The 19,448-nt window shown below is 39.7% G+C and overlaps 1 protein-coding gene across 1 annotated transcript in view; it reads right to left on the reverse strand.

The window, feature by feature from the left end:
- LOC132385279 (D(2) dopamine receptor A-like) overlaps window positions 1–8,742 on the reverse strand; it is a 39,692-nt gene extending 30,950 nt beyond the window's left edge. The window contains exon 1 of the mRNA XM_059957301.1: window positions 8,464–8,742. Within this exon, the coding sequence (XP_059813284.1) occupies window positions 8,464–8,742 (279 nt within the window). The remainder of the gene's footprint in view (window positions 1–8,463) is intronic.
- Window positions 8,743–19,448: the final 10,706 nt, after the last annotated feature.

The following is a 19,448-nucleotide window of genomic DNA, read 5'->3' on the forward strand; positions in this document are numbered from 1 at the left end:
ACTTGGACCACCCCAATGAAAAAAGCACACTTCAAGAAGAAATTCTTCTAATTTTCAAAATCCTGTCTTCTCCAGTACCCCCCTCTCTCTCTCTCTCCCCCCTCTCTCCCCCCCTCTCTCTCTCTCTCTCTCTCTCTCTCTCTCTCTCTCTCTCTTCTTGTCTCTGAATGTCCTCTTCTACAATATTTGTCATTGAAAAACTGGTTCATGAGACAGGAGTTAGAAGTTTATAAACCGACTGACGGCAGATGCTAGCCAGCTGTGCCAGCAGCCTAGTGGTATAAAGTATAGTGATCGGTATCCTCATTAAATTAGATTAACTGATGTAAGATGTCTGTTTGCTTTACAACATGACAATAAATCATAGAATCTAGTCATCAAACTAATGGGTTGATTCAGTTTGTGTGGCAGGCATTAGTAAGCTTTTTTAAAACCGAGTTTTTTAATATGCTTAATATCAAGAGATGCATCAGGTTAAATCATACTCTTTATGTCAGATTTTAAGATTTTGTCAACAGAATAATCTCCCAGAGCTCTGGGTTAATTGTGTAGAGAATGCAAATGGACATCCCACCACAAGAACTTCAGTGGAAGAATAAAGGGAAAGAATGAATGAACTTCTGCTATCCAGGGCAAATCTCTATTCCCCACAGCATGAACTCAATTTTCCTATTTGTTTAATTTGAGATTTAGTTAGGTTTTAAAATTATCATCCTTGTTTTCAAAGCCTTCTATGGGCTTAGCTGTTCCTGTGCCTATCACTGTCCCTAGCTCTAACAAGTACTGTAATCCTTCAATTCTGCCTTTGTTTATATCTCTATTTCCCATTTTCTATTTATAAATGTTCCTGCCTTAGGATTCACTTCCTTATTGACAGTCCTTACAGTCCACCTCTGAACACGTTTCTAGCCGTCATCTCTATGAGCTCTTCAACGTCCAAGTTTTGTTCAATAATGTCCTTATGAAATAACTGGAGTATTTCACCTTCCAAAAGATAGTGTACAAATCATGTTATTGTTGTTAAAAGCTTTATAACAACCTTTAGCAAAAAAACTTCCTTCTCACCTATGTAAAGTGCTATCAGCACAAAGCAGAGAGGGAAACATTGTAACTTGACCCATGGTTAGGTCAGGGTTGGTTGACTGGCTTTCTCAGAGACTGCTGGATGGTGGGGCTCAAAGAGCTGAGAGGGCCGACCATGCTGTATCTCCACGTAAATACATTTGCTTCAGCTAACCCGCAGAAAGTTCTTTGGTCCTTAGCTCTTTGTTCCAATCAACACACACAAAATGCTGGTGAAACGCAGCAGGCCAGGCAGCATCTATAGGGAGAAGTACAGTTGACGTTTCGGGCCGAGACCCTTTCTCAGGACTAACTGAAAGAAGAGATAGTAAGAGATTTGAAAGTAGGAGGGGGAATTATGATAGGAGAAGACAGGAGGGGGAGGGATGAAGCTAAGAGCTGGGAAGTTGATTGGCAAAAGGGATACACAGCTGGAGAAGGGTGAGGATCATGGGATGGGAGGCCTAGGGAGAAAGAAGGGGGAAGGGGAGCACCAAAGGGAGATGGAGAACAGGCAAGAAGTGATTGTGAGAGGGACAGAGAGGAAAAAGAGAAGGAGGGGGGAAGAGAGAATAATAAATACATACATAAATAGGGGATGGGGTAAGAAGGGTGGTGGTGGGGGGCATTAACTGAAGTTAGAGAAGTCAATGTTCATGCCATCAGGTTGGAGGCTACCCAGACAGAAAATAAGGAGTTGTTCCTCCAACCTGAATGTGGCTTCATCTGGGTAGCCTCCAACCTGATGGCATGAACATTGATTTCTCTAACTTCCATTAATGCCCCCTCCTCCCCTTCTTACCCCATCCCTTACTTATTTATCTATCTATCTATTTATCTATTCATCTATCTATCTATTTATATACCCGGCTATCAATCAATTAATTAATTTCCTCTCTTTCCCTCTCATAATAACTCCTTGCCTGTTCTCCATCTTCCTCTGGTGCTCTCCTCTCCTTTTCTTTCTTCCAAGGCCTTCCATCTTATGATACTCCCCCATCTCCAGCTGTGTATCACTTTTGCCAATCAACTTTCCAGCTCTTAGTTTCATCCCTCCCCTTCCTGTCTTCTCCTATCATTTCGGATCTCCCCCCCCCCCCCCCCCACTTTCAAATCTCTATCTCTTCTTTCAGTTAGTCCTGACAAAGGGTCTCGGCCTGAAATGTCAACTGTACTTCTTCCTATAAATGCTGCCAGGCCTGATGCGTTCCACCAGCATTTTGTGTGTGTTGCTTGAATTTCCAGCATCTGCAAATTTCTTTTTGTCTGTTCCATTTGTGGTTTTCTTAGCAGTAACCTTGAAAATCCTTCAGTCAATAGCAAATGCTTACATTTGCAAATCCACTTTCACTACAGAGCATTTAAGATTCCAACAACTCTCTGCTGACATTGTTAGCACTTCCACTAGCCTCTATATTAGGGAGACCAGTGGGCCTAACAGCTCATAACCCAAAAGGGATTAAAACTGTGCCCTGATAGTTACAATGAACAACTTGCTGTAGTTCCTGACTGACTTACAGCAACTTTGTAAATTAAAATGTACTGTCATTTTTAAGAGTTTCATTACACCAAACATCACTGTGTATTAAAAATTTATTCTCTGGACTAAACCTCGATCACTAACAAGAATGTCCTTTCTTTCTAACTATGTTCTTTTTAAATGTTACCAGAGAGATCATATCCTAAGGTGGTTATTAAATTGAAAAAGGAGTTGTCATTGTATCTCATCTGTGAGGTTTAGGTGTGACTACTGTGGAAACGAGAGGTGCTAAACTAAATTCTTAATAAATTTATGGAACATAGAACATTGAACATTACAGGCCCATTTGGCCCATAATGTTGTGCCGAGCTTTTAACCTAATATTAATCCAACACTTCCCTCCTGCATATCCTTTCATTTTTTCTTTCATCTGTCCTATCTAAGAATCTCTTAACGATTCCTAATGTATTTGCATTGAACACCATCCCTGGCAGTGTATTCCACACACCCATCACTCCTCGTGTAAAAAAACATACTTCTAATGTCTTCCTATACTTTCCTCCAATTCTTAAGATTATACCCTCTCATGTTAGCTATTTCTAGCCAGGGTAAAAAAGTGTTAATTCTCCATTCTCCCATCTATCAATGCCTCTTATCATCTTATGCACCTTTATTAAGTCAATTTCCATTCTCCTTCACTATAAGGAAAAATATCCTAGCTCACACCACCATTCCTTATAAGGCATGGTCTCTCATCCAGGCAGCACCCTGGTAAATCTTCTCTGCATTCTCTCTAAAGCTTCTAATATTTCCTATAAGGACGTAACCAGAACTGAGCACAATATTCTAAGCATGATCTAACCAGGGTTTTATAGAGCTGCAAGTTTCTCCATCTAATTGTCTGCTTTCATGGTCAGTTTGAGTGTTAGCACCTAAGGAAACAGCGATAACTTTATAGATCTTGTTTTTGATCAAGCACTTGTATCTTTCTTCACATCTAAAAAGTGGACAACACACTGAAGTGCAGGCCTTTTAGCCCAACTAGTTTTGTGCTGGTTTTTATGTGCTTCTTCCACCTCTCTTCATCTCATCTGGTCAATGTAACCCTTAAATTTCTTTCTTCATCTTTGAAAACATACTTCTAAAACTGAACACCTGAAGTTCACATGGGAGGTGAAGGAAATCAGAATTCACAAAGATAATGAAGGTTTAGGGAAAGAGAATACACATTTTAAAATTAAGGAAGTTTTTTGCTGTGGGTTGCTTAGTTCTGAAAGGGTGGTAATGAAATAAATGCCCATTAAGAAATAATGTAATAAGGAAATAATTGTATACTATTTAAAGGTTGCAGTGAAAATGCAATGCAGTTGTGTTTGGGTACAACTTTCAAATGATATTGTTAGGTACAATCAAACGCATGACCTTTTTCTGCACGTTTTATTTTATGAAGAGGATAATCCACTTAGAAAATTAATCAACCTATCATTGCTTGAGCAAGTTAAGAAATGTTCCATTTATTTTAAAGTATTTCAATGGTCCTTCAGAACCAGAATGTTTTGGTAATGTTAACATGAATTCCTCTTTGAACTACTGGCAGTGAGTTTTTAGAAATGACTTTATATCAATTGACATTATTTAATGCAAGAAATAGAGGACTGTCTTTCAAAAGATTATCTTCAAGAGCTGGACTCTGTTTGAACCACATTTCAGCTGTCATCTCGGAGTGCAATGTGGAAAATGGCTATATTGCTGAAGGATCCAAGTAAAAAAAAATCACAACATACTTCTGATTGGTGCTTTAGAGACTAGTGATTCAGGTTTGCATGAAGATTAGATCGTATCTTTTGCTATGGTAGATCAATAACTATGGTGCAGTAGAATTCACTGTCCCTAATGCCCAAGTAATACTGACTGAAATATAAATAAAACAAGGGAAAAGCCCCTCTTGAATAATCATCAAAACTGTTATGTATAATTTGAGGTTGTGAACACATACATGCATTTGCATCTTATTATTAAGGAAATGAAAGCATAACCTTTTCAAAAGGTAAAGACAGCTTCTTACATGCACTTCTAATGAACAATATCCTAGTGTTGAAATAGATTGTATCATCATATTACCTGGTCTCCTTCCTTCACAGGTTTGCTAGCATTGTCTCTTAACACCTTCTGTCTGTTATTAAGAATGCTCTCTCCTTATGACTTGATGTGTTGTGACCTGTGGGGTTAAAACTTGTGCAACTGACTTAAACAAGGGAAGTCAGTGTTCTTGACTTAGTGTTTTATCTCTGTCCAGATTTCAGATTGATCTTTCAATATTCTGTGAGCAAGTCTCCAGATCAGAATCCCACCATAACTGAATTTCCCACATAGCTCCATACCAAAACCACCATCTTAGTTTTTTTTACAGTCAATAGTGATGGTTAGGTAGTGCACACAATGTCTGCTAATAGTTATTACCTGCTATCCACTGTTCCCTCTAAGCTGCATGGGCATCATTAGCCCTGTGGGCCTCGGTTTCTCGAGCACCTCTATTTACTAATTGTTGTCTTAACAAGAGTCATTAAGCACTTGTGCTTTCTGTTTAATCTTGTCAAGTTAACTGTGACTGGCATGGGGTTTTCTGCATTTTATGATTACTGAATTTGGACTCTTGACTAGTTCTGACAGCAGAGTCCTTGTTTTTGCGGAGAATTATTTGCCTTCCTTGACAGTGCCTCTGATGCTCTGTTGGTATCTCTATGTCTAACCTCTTGTTTCCATCTGTTCATGGGGAATCTGGCATTCCTCTGCTCCTTGGTTGAGTCATTGCCATCGCTTACCATGACAGAGTCTGCCATTCCTTTGCACCTGGGTCCAGTTGTGCCAGCAACCTCTGTGACAGAAGGACTCTGCCATGACAACGGGCCCACCAGAAGGACAACAGTGGCTTGGACATCTGTCAGCTAGAGGCAAGGATGCTTTCTTTACTCAGTTTAAATTCCAAGTATACCCGAAGTCTACATTCTGAGTGTTCCTGAGTCTATGTTCTAGGTGCATGTTATGAGCTTCTCCAGTCTATGTTCAAGACTTTTTTCTGAGGTCCTCTGGGTTGACGAGGTTTGTAAGTTCTCCCAAATTCTGCAGTGCTTCTGAGTTGGTTTCAATGTTTTCAAACTATGTGCGTAAAGTTTCTGAGCTATATGAGCAATGCTTCCTTGCTACATGCGCAATGTTTCCAAGCTACGCGCAAAATTTCTGAGTTATATGTGCAAAGTGTCCGAGCTATATGTCCAAAATTTCCGAGCTATATGCGCAGTGTTTCTGAGCTATACGCACCATGTTTCCGAGTTATATCTGCAAATTCTCTGAGCTATATGCGCAAAGTTTCCAAGCCATTTGCACAATGTTTCAAAGCTATATGCACAAAGTTTCCATGCTATATGCGCTAAATTTCTGAATTATATGCACAATGTTTCTGCGCTACATGCATCAAGTTTCTGAGCTATTTGCGCAATATGCGCAGTGTTTCCATGCTCTGGAGGAAAAGTTTCTGTACTATATGCATCAAGTTTCCAAGCTATATTCGCAAATGTTTACAAGTGATATGTGTAAATGTTTCCGAGCAATACGTGCAAAATTTCTGAGTTCCATGCGCTATATTTTGTGCTATATGTGCAAATTTTTCGAGCTATATGCGCAATGCTGCTGAGTTACGTACAAATATTTTCAAGTGATATGCGCAAATATTTCCGAACTATATGTGCAAATTTTTCCGAGCTACATGCCAATGTTTCCAAGATACATGCGCAAAGTTTCTGAGTTAGGTGCAAATGTTTCCGAGCTACATGAGCAAATATTTCTGAGCTACGTGCCAATGATTCAAAGCTATATGCGCAAAGTTTCCGAGTTATATGCACAACATTTTTAAGCCATATGTGCAAAGTACCCAAGTTATATGCACAAAGTTTCCGAGCTATATGCAGAAAGTTTCTGAGTGATACGTGCAAATGTTTTTCAGTAATGTACACAATGTATCTGAGCTATACGTGCAAAGTTTCCAAGTTGTATGCACAAACTTTCCAAACTATATGTGCAAAGTTTCTGAAATATATGCACAGTTTCCGAGCTATATGTGCAATGTTTCTAAGCTATATGCACAGGGTTTCTGAGTTTTATGCGCAAAGTTTCCATGAGCTATATGCAATGCAGTATTTTCAAGTTACATGCGCAGTGCTCCCAAGTTATATTTGGAAATATTTCCGAGTTATATGCACAAATGCTCCTGAGTTATATGTTCTGTTTCAAATTTTCCAATCTATCTCAAGAGCATCAGGTCTATTCCGGGTTTTCCAGCCCTGTCTTGAATACCTTAGGGCTCCTTGGGCTATCAGGTGCCAGCCTTAGGGAGGGAGGGACTGTCACGAACCCTACGGGCCTCTGCAGCGAACCGTAGATCATTGGGCTACTAAGTTTCTCAAGCACCTGTGTTTACTAATTGTTGTCTGAACTAGAGTCGTTTTCTGGTGTTTTCTGTTGTCAAGTTAATTGTGACCGGCACGGGTTTCCTGCACTCTATGATTTCTGAATTTGGACTCTTGACTGGTGCTGATGGTGGAGTCCTTGTTGTGAAGAATGATTTATCTCGCAGTGTTGCTTGGTCATGCCTCTGAAGCTCTATTGGCATCTCTATGTATAATCATCCCTACATGAGGAGTCTGCTGTCCCTCCGCACCCAGGTCCAGTCCTGCCAGCTGCCTCCATGACAGTGAGTGCGTGGCTGCACGGTAACTGAAATGCACACAGCCTTTGCTGCCAGGCAGCTGGAATTTTCTTTTCTATAATGTTAATATAATTTTGAAATTATGCTATTATATTTTTGCAATCTATGTTAATATAATTAGAGTCATAGAGTCATGGAGAAGTACAACACAGAAACAGTCCTTTTGGCCCATCTAGTCCATGCTCATGTTTCCCTTAAACCTTTCACCTTTCACCCTTAAGCCATGACCTCTGGTTGCAGCCCCAGAACCTCAGTGGGAAAAGCCTGCTTGCATTTACCCTGTCTATACCCCTCATAATTTTACATACCTCCATCAAATCTCCTCTCAGTATTCTACATTCTAAGGAATAAAGTCCTAAACTATTCAATCTTCCCTTATAACTCGGGTCCTCCAGACCCGGCAACAACCTTGTACATTTTCTCTGTACTCTTTCAACCTTGTTTACATCTTTCCTGTAGGTAGGTGACTGAAACTGCACACAATACTCCAGATCAGGCTTCACCAACGTCTTATACAACTTCAACATAACATGTCTATCCATATACTTACAAATCTGGTCTCTTAGAATACTTTCCAATAATTTTCCCACAACTGATGTCAGACGCACCAGCCTATAATTTCCTGTTTTCTGAAATTGTGAAATACCCTGTAACTAATTATGTGTTAGTGAATATAATCCATAAATTTTCTAATTAATAAATGTACCAAAACCTTTGAAACATTTTAGAGATTCAATGTATTTACATTATCAGTATTTCATGTTACAACACTGTTACAACTTGTAATAATAAACACAGAATGGATGTCAATAGCTCATTGTTAATAAACCATTTTACTTTTGCCATTGTGCCTGTCAGTTATTTTGACTGCCTGACATCATTTGTCTGAGTTGTGGTCTGTGTTTGTTGGATGTGTGTATGACAAAAAACATCTTTTATAGTGCCACACAATTTTCAGGCTGCATGATACATATATATAAAAAAAAATCTGCTCAGATCAATGGTTGGGTTATGCAGCTGTATTAAAAAAAAAATTACAGGTAACGTTGCTTATGACCCAATGAACCTACCCATTCTTTGCAACTTCATTGAAGAACTTTATCTCCTGCACTCCTGTTTAAACAAGATTCTGTTTAAGGTAAAAAAATGTGCACCTTACCTCCAGGTAAACTACCCATGGCATTACCAAGGTGGCTACAAGAAGGTCTGCCACTGCTAAGCTGACAATGAGATAGTTGGTAGTAGTCTGTAGGGCTTTCTCTCTGGATACAGCAATGCAGACCAGCACATTGCCAAATACAATCACAAAGATGAGAAGAGTCAGGAGCATGGCATAGTAGTTATAATGGTACTTCCTCTCTGTCTTTGTGTCTTTGATTGTTTCTGTCCAGTTTCCATCATAAGTCTCATTGAACATAACCACGTCAAAGGGATCCATGGGTGATGAGTAGATCCACCCTGCCGCCTGTAATGGAGATGGGAGAGTCAGTCAGTGTAACCTGGACAATGAATACAAGATAATCCACTAAAGGTGAAGAAAGGTGATGGCGAGAAAACTCCAGAACTATTACATTGCAGCTTGAGAGGAGCTGGTCCATTTTTGGAATATAGTGTGTGGCGTGCTTAAGCACGGCAGCTGAAAAATGATATGTTTCAAGAACAATGGATTGATTTTCTTGTTTCTCTTTCTCTCTTCCTCCAACCAAACAAGAATGATAATTGAAACAAGAGACAATCTGCAGATGCTGGGAATTCAAGCAATACACGCAAAATGCTGGAGGAACTCAGCAGGCCAGGAAATACAGTCGACGTTTTGGGCCAAGACCAAATGGTATTTTTTTTCCACAGATGCTGCCTGACCTGCTGAGCTCCTCCAGCATTTGTGTGTGTTGCATGCACAGTGGAGCTGTTATTGGCATCTGTGGTAAATAACAATTGCATACAGTGGTACAGATTTTTTGCTTACATCAGTGTGCCCATACAGTCTTGAGGTGTTAGTATTATTGACCACTTCTGTAGTGTTATGGAAATATTGGAGTAATGAGGAAGTCAAAGCAATTAGTAAAATTTAGTATAAAATAAATTAATGGCATTGAAAATATATTTTTTGTCTCTTTGGAATGAAGGAGAATGAGAGAGGTGTATAAGATGTTGCCAGAGGCAGATACATTAGGGACATTTAAGAGACTCTTAGATAGGCAGATGTATGAAAGAAAAGTGGAGGGCTATGTGAGAGGAAGGAGTTAGATTGATCTTGGAGTTGTTAAGAGGTGAGCGTAACGTTGTGGGTTGGAGGGCTTATACTGTGCTGTAGTGTTCTATGTTCTATAAATTAGCAAGACTGCATGATCTACTATAGTAATGTTCTGAAGTAGATAACAATGCTGCTAGTAGATGAAGTGGTTGCCATCTGTCTAATTCGAAGATTCTAGACTGTTTCCTATAGGTTGAAATGCATCAGATACAAATCCACTGTTCAAAAATGGAATGAGAGAGAAATAGGGGTCTATAGAGTAGTTAGCCAGACATCAGTAGAGTGGATAATGCCAACATCAATTATTACTTGTCATTGGGCACCACAAAAATTAATAATAAGGTTGGGATGAATCAGCTTAGATTTACGAAAGGAAAATAACATTTGACTGATCTATTAGTTTATCTGGAGGTTGTATCTTGCACATTAAGGATGATATTTAACAGAACATTTACTTTTGTTTGCTGCCTGCCGTATGTCACCCTGTCTCATCAGCACGATGTTGGGAACCTTGTGTGTGTGGTAATTTACTTTTTTTCTTGTTTGCAGGATTTGTTCTTTTTCGTGCTTTAGGAGTTTTATGATCTTTATTGTGTAGGTTTTTTTCATTAATTCTATTGTGTTTCTTTGTTTTGTGGCTGCCTGCAAGAAGGTGAATCTCAAGGATGTACATGATAAACATACTTTGATAATAAATGTACTTTGAACTTTGAATATGGTATATTTAGACTTTTGGAAAGCTTTTGGTCAAGATGCCAAACAAGACATCATTAAACAAAATTAGACTGGACAATGAAATATCATGATGTGGATACAGATGGGTCAATGGACAGAGAGTAGGAGTAAATGCATCATTTTTCATTTGGATAGTGATGTGCTCCAGTGATCAGTTCTAGGGCACCATCTGTTCGCAATCTATATCAATGAGTTGGATGATGAGATCAAGTGTATTACAAACACACTTTTTGGATTTTGGAAATTCAGAGTAACACACACAGACTGCTGAAGGAACTCAGCAGGTCAGGGAGCATCTAAGGAGAGGAATAAACAGTCAACATGTTGGGTCGAGATCCTTCATCAGGACTGGAAATGAAGGGGGAATGAAACCAACTGCATTATACTCAAATTTTCAGATGGTACGCCTTGCAGTCTGAACTGGACAGAGAAGATTCAGGGGAATATAGAGCAGTTAAATGAGTGGACTAGAGATGGTAGATAGAAAATAATTCAGAGAAATATCAGGTTATCTGCTGATAGAATGGAAAGATAGGTTTTATTTTGTAAATGGTGACAAGTTGAAAGATGTTTGTATTTGGAGGAAGCTGAATGTTTTTGTGTATCTCAAGATTATTATAAATAGTATACATACTTTGATAGTAAATTTACTTTGAACTTTGAATCACTGTTCCACAACCAATCAGGAAAGCATGTGGTATGTTGGTCATTATGAGGCTGAGTTGTTAGCTCAATGCTCAACCCAGCATGAATGGAAAGCACACAAGGAGCCGGCTGGTTTCAAACCCAGGACCACTTGCCTCGAAGTCCAGTGCAGATGCAACTACACCACCAGCTGGCACTCTGGACTCCCTACCTAACAAAATATGCACTTGTAATAGAGGGAGTACAGAATAGGTTCACTAGATTGATTCCTGAGAAAGTAAGATCTTTGACTGGAGGGAAGATTAAGGAGGCTAGACCTGTACTCTTGCAGCTTGAAGAGATGGTCCTATTGAAATGTATATAATTCCTATGGGACCTGAGAGGGTAATTGTGGTTTACTCGGGCAGGGAGCTGAGAACCAGTGGTCCTGATTGCAAAGTAAGCAATAGGTCATTCAGGACAGAATTGAGAAGAATTTTGTTTCACCTTGAAGCGACTTTGAAATTCTACACCATGGAAGTGATAGAAGCACTATAGCTTAACAACAGGCTCTTTGGCCCATCTAGTCCATGCTGAATCTAGTCTGCCTCATCCCATTCACCTGCACCGTAGCCCTCGATATCCCTCCATCCATGTAACTATCTAAACTTCTTTTTAATGTTGAAACCAACCCCACATCCACTACTTCCACTGGCAGGTCGTTCCACAATCTCACCACCCTTCTGAGTGAGGTGTTCCCCCACAGGTTCCCCTTAAATATTTCACCTTTCACCCTTAACCCATGACCGCTAGTTCTAGTCTCACCCAAGCTCTGTGGAAAATGCCTGCTTGCATTTACCCCTTAAAAGTTTGTATACTTCTATTAAATCTCCCCTCATTTTCCTGCGCTCCAGGGAATAAAGTCCTAACCTATTCAACCTTTCCCTATAACTCAGGTCATCAACATCCTTGTAAATTTTCTCTGCACTCTTTCAGTTTTATTGATGTGACAGTGAATTGGTAGACTTTTAGATATTGAGAGAGAAGAGATATGAGGTTAGTGCTGGAAAGTGACTTGAAGGTAAAAGAACAACCAATTTATTGAATGGTAGCACAGGTACAAAGTGCTGAATAGTCTATTCCTAATTTTATTTCTTACACTTTTATATCCCTATCTAGAAGAATAAAGCCATCGAGCCTGGCTTGCCATTGTTAAGATTATGGCTTACCAGGGTATGAATACAGGTGAGAGAGAAGCTTGTCCCGAATTCACTGAATTCATTCACAGGTGGGCACATCTACCAGAAACTGCTGCATTTTTCCAGTAAAAAAAATCCAGCTTCCATCTGTGGAGTTTGGATAGGTATGCACTGTATATTCAGCCTGTTGTTTATTTCCCTCATTCCTTTGTTGGATCCAAGGCTAAATCTAGCATCCTATCTGCTGCTGGTTTCAGCTTCTTGGTCTGGGGAAGAGACAAAAATTCTTTATTGACTTTGAAGTGAATTTAGGCTCTTCTGGATTACTTGATCCTGTTGTTCTATACTTTATTCATAGGGAGGGCAAGGGGTGCTATAGACAATAGGTGCAGAAGTAGACCATTCGGCCCCTCGAGTCTGCACCGCCATTCTAAGATCATGGCTGATCATTCGCTATCAATACCCAGTCCCTGCCTTGTCCCCATATCCCTTGATTCCCCTATCCATCAGATATCTATCCAGCTCCTTCTTGAAAGCATCCAGAGAATTGGCCTCCACCGTCTTCCAAGGCAGTGCATTCCACACCTCCACAACTCTCTGGGAGAAGAAGCTCTTCCTCAACTCTGTTTTAAATAACTGACCTCTTATTCTCAATCCATGCCCTCTGGTACTGGACTCTCCCAACATCTGGAACATATTTCCTACCTCAATCCTATCAAATCCTTTAATTATCTTAAACATTTCAATCAGATCCCCTCTGATCTCCTCAATTCCAGCGTGTACAAGCCCAATCTCTCCAATCTCTCTGCGTAAGACAGCCCTGCCATCCCAGGAATCAACCTAGTGAATCTACGCTGCACTTCCTCAATTGCCAGAATGTCCTTCCTTAAACCTGGAGACCAAAACTGTACACAATATTCCAGGTGTGGTCTCACCAGGGCCCTGTACAAATGCAAAAGAACATCCTTGCTCTTGTATTCAATTCCCCTTGTAACAAAGGCCAACATTCCATTTGCCCTCTTCACTGCCTGTTGCACTTGCTCATTCACCTTCATTGACTGGTGAACTAGGACTCCTAGGTCTCTTTGCATTTCTCCCTTACCTAACTCGACACCGTTCAGACAATACTCTGCCCTCTTGTTCCAGCTTCCAAAGTGGATAACTTCACATTTATTCACATTGAATGCCAAGTATCTGTCCACTCACTCAGCCTATCCAAGTCTCCCTGTATTCTCCTAACGTCCTCTTCGCATGTCACACTGCCACCCGGTTTAGAATCATCAGCAAACTTGCTGATATAGTTTTCAATGCCCTCATCTAAATTATTGACATAAATTGTAAAGAGCTGTGGTCCCAATACAGAGCCCTGTGGTACCCCACTAGTCACCTCCAGCCAGTCTGAGAAACACCCATTCACTGCTACCCTTTGCTTTCTATCTGCCAACCAGTTTTCTATCCATGTTGAAACCCTGCCCCCAATGCCATGAGCTCTGATTTTACTCACCAATCTCCTATGTGGCACCTTATCGAATGCCTTCTGAAAATCTAGGTACACAACATCTACTGGCTTACCCTCGTCTAACATTCTTGTTACACCCTCAAAAAACTCCAACAGATTAGTCAAGCATGATTTGCCCTTGGTAAATCCATGCTGGCTCGGCCTAATCCTATTTCTGCCATCTAGATGTGCCACTATTTCGTCCTTAATAATAGACTCAAGCATCTTCCCCACGACTGACGTTAGGCTAACAGGGCGATAGTTCTCCGTTTTCTCCTTCCCTCCCTTCTTGAAAAGTGGGACAACACTAGCCACTCTCCAATCTTCAGGAACTGATCCTGAATCTAACAAACATTGGAAAATGATTACCAATGCATCTGCAATTTCCTGAGCCACCTCTTTTAGAACCCTCGGATGCAGACCATCTGGACCCGGGGATTTATTAGCCTTCAGTCCTACCAGTCTACTCATCACAGTTTCTTTCCTAATGTCAATCTGTCTCAATTCCTCTGATATCTTATGACCCTGGCCCATCCATACATCTGGGAGATTGCTTGTGTCCTCCCTGGTGAAGACAGATCTAAAGTATGCATTAAATTCTGTTGCCATTTCCCTGTTTCCCATAACAATTTCTCCCAATTCATTCTTCAAGGGGCCAACATTGTTCTTAACTATCTTCTTTCTCTTCACATAGCTAAAAAAGCTTTTGCTATCCCCTTTTATATTCCTGGCTAGACTGAGCTCATACCTGATTTTTTCTCTCCGTATTGCTTTTTTAGTTAAGATCTGCTGTTCCTTAAAACTTTCCCAATCATCTGTATTCCCACTCATCTTGGCCCTGTCATACTTCTTTTTCTTTAATGCTATACAATCTCTGACTTCCTTTGTCAACCACTGTGGCCCCTTCCCCCTCTTTGAATCCTTCCTTCTCATTGGAATGAACTGCATTTGCATCTTTTGTATTATGCCCAAGAATATCTGCCACTGCTGATCCACTGTCTTTCCTGCCAGGGCATCTGCCCATTTAACTTTGGCCAGCTCATCCCTCATGGCTCCGTAGTCTCCTTTATTTAATTGCAACACTGACACCTCTGATCTGCCCCTATCCCTCTCAAATTGTAGATAAAAACTTATCATGTTATGATCACTACTTCCTAATGGCTCCTTTACTTCAAGATCACTTATCAATTCCTGTTCATTACACATCACCAAGTCCAAAATAGCCTCGTTCCTGGTTGGCTCAAGCACAAGCTGTTCCAAAAATACATCCCTTAGACACTCCATTGCTATTGGGATGCTATTGCTATTGCTATTGTGACACTCCACTGCTATTGGGATAACTCGGAAAGGCAGACCTTAATTGATAGAGGTGACATTCATTCTAGGTTGTTTCATTGTACAAAAAAACTGAAATTAAGGTAATTAGTGAAAAGTGATGCATTCATTAAATAGTAACAGGAATGACATAGAATGTTGTGAGCTTCAGAGACTTATGAGCCCCATTCTGGAATTTAAATATACTGAATGATTACTCAGAGGTTTCAAAACATATGAGGCTTTGGCTGTGGAAAAGCAATATAATCTGTACAATCCCTCCAGCTGAACTCTACTTTCTTCAAACAGCCTAGTTAACAAGTACAAACCAAGCTGATATTGAATAGGACTTATCAAAAAGTGATAGCAGTTCATATATTAGAAAATAAAATAATTTCAATAAGATATACATGTATTGAGAGGAAACATTTCCATACACCACAGGAAAATTGCAACAGTGATTAGACTCAAGAACGTATTAAATCTTCAGAGGAGGTTTTCCTTTGCCAAGCTGCTATGTGAGTCCAGATGTCACAAGGAGAAGACATTTGCCAGACATTACCCTTTGTTGTTTTGCTTTATTTATTAATGGTCAGTTAGGAAAACATTACCCTTTGTTGTTTTGCTTTATTTATTAATGGTCAGTTAGGAAAACAGAGCCACAGACTCTGAGACATTGTGTCAATTTCTTGAGTTCATGAAATTGCTCTCCATTGGCACTTGGAACTGTTCATTTAAAACCTTAAGGGAAAAGAATATGAAGATGTCACAATGTGAGAAATCATACTTGTCTCCTTAGAAGCAGCTCTGCTGTAAGGTGGCAGCAGTGGCCGATGGGCGCCAATAAGTCCTTTGGAAAATCCTTTGTAACAAATCAGGATTTAGAGCATGGGGGCCATTCCTTTTCATTGGTTGAACATGCAGTGTGTTTTTAATCAAAGATATTCTCTGCTATAGCTCAGCACATATTATGAATAGAGAGATCCCAACAATGTAAGAACTCCAACTTAGTTTAGAGTTGCCTCTAGCCTAATGGTAGCTCCCTTGTGTCTGGTATCTGTTTCAAAATTTTGTGGCTTCTAGTGCTCTGGGATTTCATGTAAAGTACAATATGAACCCATGGAATTACTGTGTTGGGATTTTGTATCTGTTCTTGATGATCAATCTGGATCTCAGTTCATATGACACACAATACAGAGCTAACTGGACAACTGTTATAATAGCAGAACTTAATTCAATGAGAAAGTTGATTGACTGGTTGTCCAGATCAGCAAATTCAGAATATGATGTTTTTGATTTTGCAGTCTTTAATTTTAATGAGCCAAAAATTGGAAATGCTGCCTTCTGGCACATTGACATGTGCCCATGAGTTTACAGAGTCAACACACCCCAGAGCTAAAGTGTGCACTGGGAATTCAAGCTCAGAACATTTAAGCAATGACTCCTTGCCCATACAATTTGAGTTTTCAGCTATCGTTCAAATATTTTTATTTCCAGTCAGAAAGAAATAACAATTTTCTCCATTCAAAGACCTGAACAAAGGTGGTGCATTTAAAAAGTACATTATCTAAGCTTTCTTTGCCTTACCTTATTTAATATGGTTAAATTGTGCTTTGCACTTTAATTTCTCTGAAGAGCCAAAGCCTCATAGTACGGACAATCAGATAGAATGCCAGTTCAAGACTAGAATGTTTAGACATAAGAAATACAACAGGAGCCCCTTGCAATTGCTCCAGCATTCAATAAAATCACTGTCGATGAAACCAATATCCAACAATTTCCCCCTAATATCCTAAGACTTATTCATCTTTGCATTGAATTTGGATGACTGAGCCACCAAAACCCTCGGGTAAAGCTTAAAGCAATTTTGCCATTTTTAAGTTATTGATTGAATGCTATGATAATTGAAATATAAAAAATAAAATCCAAGAATCCAGGTAAACTTGCAGAAAGTAAATAATATCATTAAGACTCTGCCATCTCACATGCGCCAGGTAAAGTGAGTAATGGTGATATTGAGTCATGATTATAGATAGATACAGCTTAGAAGCACATCCTTTGGGTCCTTGCTGTGCACCCACCATCAACCATCCATTTACACTCCTCCTACATTCATATTTTTTATTGTCATCAGCTCCCTGCAGATTCTATCGCCCACTTACACATTCACCTAGACAACACAGTTGCCAATCAACCAACCAATTTGCGCATGTTTGGGACGTGGGAGTAAACTAGAGAGGATGTGAAAACTCTGCGCGATCAGCATCTGAGGTCAGGATTGGACGTAGATGTCTTGCGTTGTGGAGCAACCTCTACTAGGTGTGCTATGGTGCTGCCCTCTGACAATAAGGTTAAAAACACATTTTGTTCATTGATAAACTTTCAAGATTCAAGGTTGTTTAATGTTATTTCCAGTACAGAAATGTAAAGGAGAACAAAATATTTGTTACTCTGAATCTGATGCAGCACAAAAAAACACAATCAGATAAAGAGCACAGTAATAATAAAACTGGTTCCTTAAGGTTGTTATAGCCGGGGGTTTAATGGGAACAAGCCTCCACTACCTATTAAATGCTCCCAGTGGCACGTGACTCGAATAGCTTCCGATAACCAAGTCCAACTCCTGGCTTTCACATGTAGCTTAGCTACTAAGTACGGCAGAACTACTGACAGGAGAAGGGCAAAGGCGGGCTACTGGCACCTTAATACCAGTTGCTTTGGGCATATGCAGCTCGTCAGCCATGGTTGGCAGCTCATCTAGGAAAGGAAAACTCTGATCTCAAACCTCTGCTGCCTTGCGGTTATACCCATTTATAGGGAAGGCTTTGGAAGTAAACCCTGAGGGAAAATTCGGGAGCTGAAGTCCCTAAGGCAGTCCTACATTGAGTTCACTGCTGACTGGCAACTCCCGTGACATCACTGGTGCCAAACTATATCGGTCTCTGCTATTCCTTTGGATTCATCAGTTGCACGGAGAAGGGGAGCCTGCTGCATGGGCAATAGCTTACTCTCTCTATCATACAGTCCTGGCTTGTGTATTGGTTTGTGTACTGGATTATGTAGACAACTGGGGCGCAAAGTCCATGGTCAACCCTGACCTGTGTAGGGCCTTCATTATAAAACACAATAAATATACAGTGGTGCTAGAAAGTTTGTGAACCCTGTAGAATTTTCTCTATTTCTGCATAAATATAACCTAAAATGTGATCAGATCTTCACATACGTCCTAAAACTAGATAAAGTCCTATTAAAGATTAAATAAATAACACAAAAAGATTGTACTTGTTTATTTATTTATTGAGAAAAAATATCTCTGGCTGTCCATTCGATCTGTGCCTCTGATAATCTTATACACCTGAATCAAGTCATGACGGTATTGTGTTTATACCTTTCCAAAGTATCTTTCCCTCGTCATGGGAGGTGACTCATGTTCCCTTTGAAGCAGAGCTTGGTGGTAGAGGCAGATACGTTCAGGACATTTTAGAGACTCTCAGATAGGCACATGGATGATAGAAAAATGGAGATCTATGTGGGAGGGAATACAGAGTAGGTGAAAAGTTCAGCACAATATCATGGGCTGAAGAGCCGGCACTCAGCTGTAATGTTCTAAGTTCTAAAATTGCACACTATTCCAGGTGTCGTGAGGGAAATATAAATTAAATTAGGAGACAATATCATGTGATCAACCCCATGAATCAAAATGATGGCATTGCAAGATTCACAAGGAACTGCTTGCTTCACGTTGAGGCTGGTAAGAAGTGACTGCTGTGAATTCACATATCAAGGATGTTTCATTTAACAGCTTTAAAGGGAATTTCATAAATAACTCTTCTGTAAAACATGCCCTGGATTGCCAAGTCCTTCCGTCCCTCATGAGAATCATGAATGAGTTTAACAGCACTTTAAAATTTGGCATACAAACTGCAAATTCTAACATGGGAAATTATTTTTGTTCGCTCGTATTTTTATGTGAGCAGTTATTGAAACCAAAAGGGAAAACACTTGTAACACCCTGGGAAAGGTTTCATTGCTAATGTAATGGTCTTTTACACACTTTAGATGGTTTTATTGTACAAATCCTCAACCTATTCAGTGTCCCAGTTTAAGAGATCAAGGTACAAATGTAGAAATTAAATAAAAATACGTGATTAAAACCTAAATGGTGTCTTTGAACCAATTTTGCTTTTCCCACAAGTAAAATGAATTAGCAAGATAGTGTGAAATTACAATGAAGACTGGATCAATGTGACCAACACTTGAATTAATTTTTAAAGCTGTTCAATGAAGGCAACATTATCCATACAATATTCTCCCTCTCTTCAAATCTTTACCTTACTTCAGGTGATGATATAGCCAACTGCAATTACATCTAATTAGCTGCTCACAGTCAAAAATGACGTTTTAGTAGAGACAAATTGTCTTTTTATGAATCTAGAGCATAAAAAAGATTAAGATAAAGATTTAAAAAAATTAGCTTCATTTTTCACATGTACATGGAAACATTGAAACACAGAGTGAAA

This window comes from Hypanus sabinus, chromosome X2 (assembly GCF_030144855.1).
Source record: "Hypanus sabinus isolate sHypSab1 chromosome X2, sHypSab1.hap1, whole genome shotgun sequence".
NCBI lineage: Eukaryota > Metazoa > Chordata > Chondrichthyes > Myliobatiformes > Dasyatidae > Hypanus > Hypanus sabinus.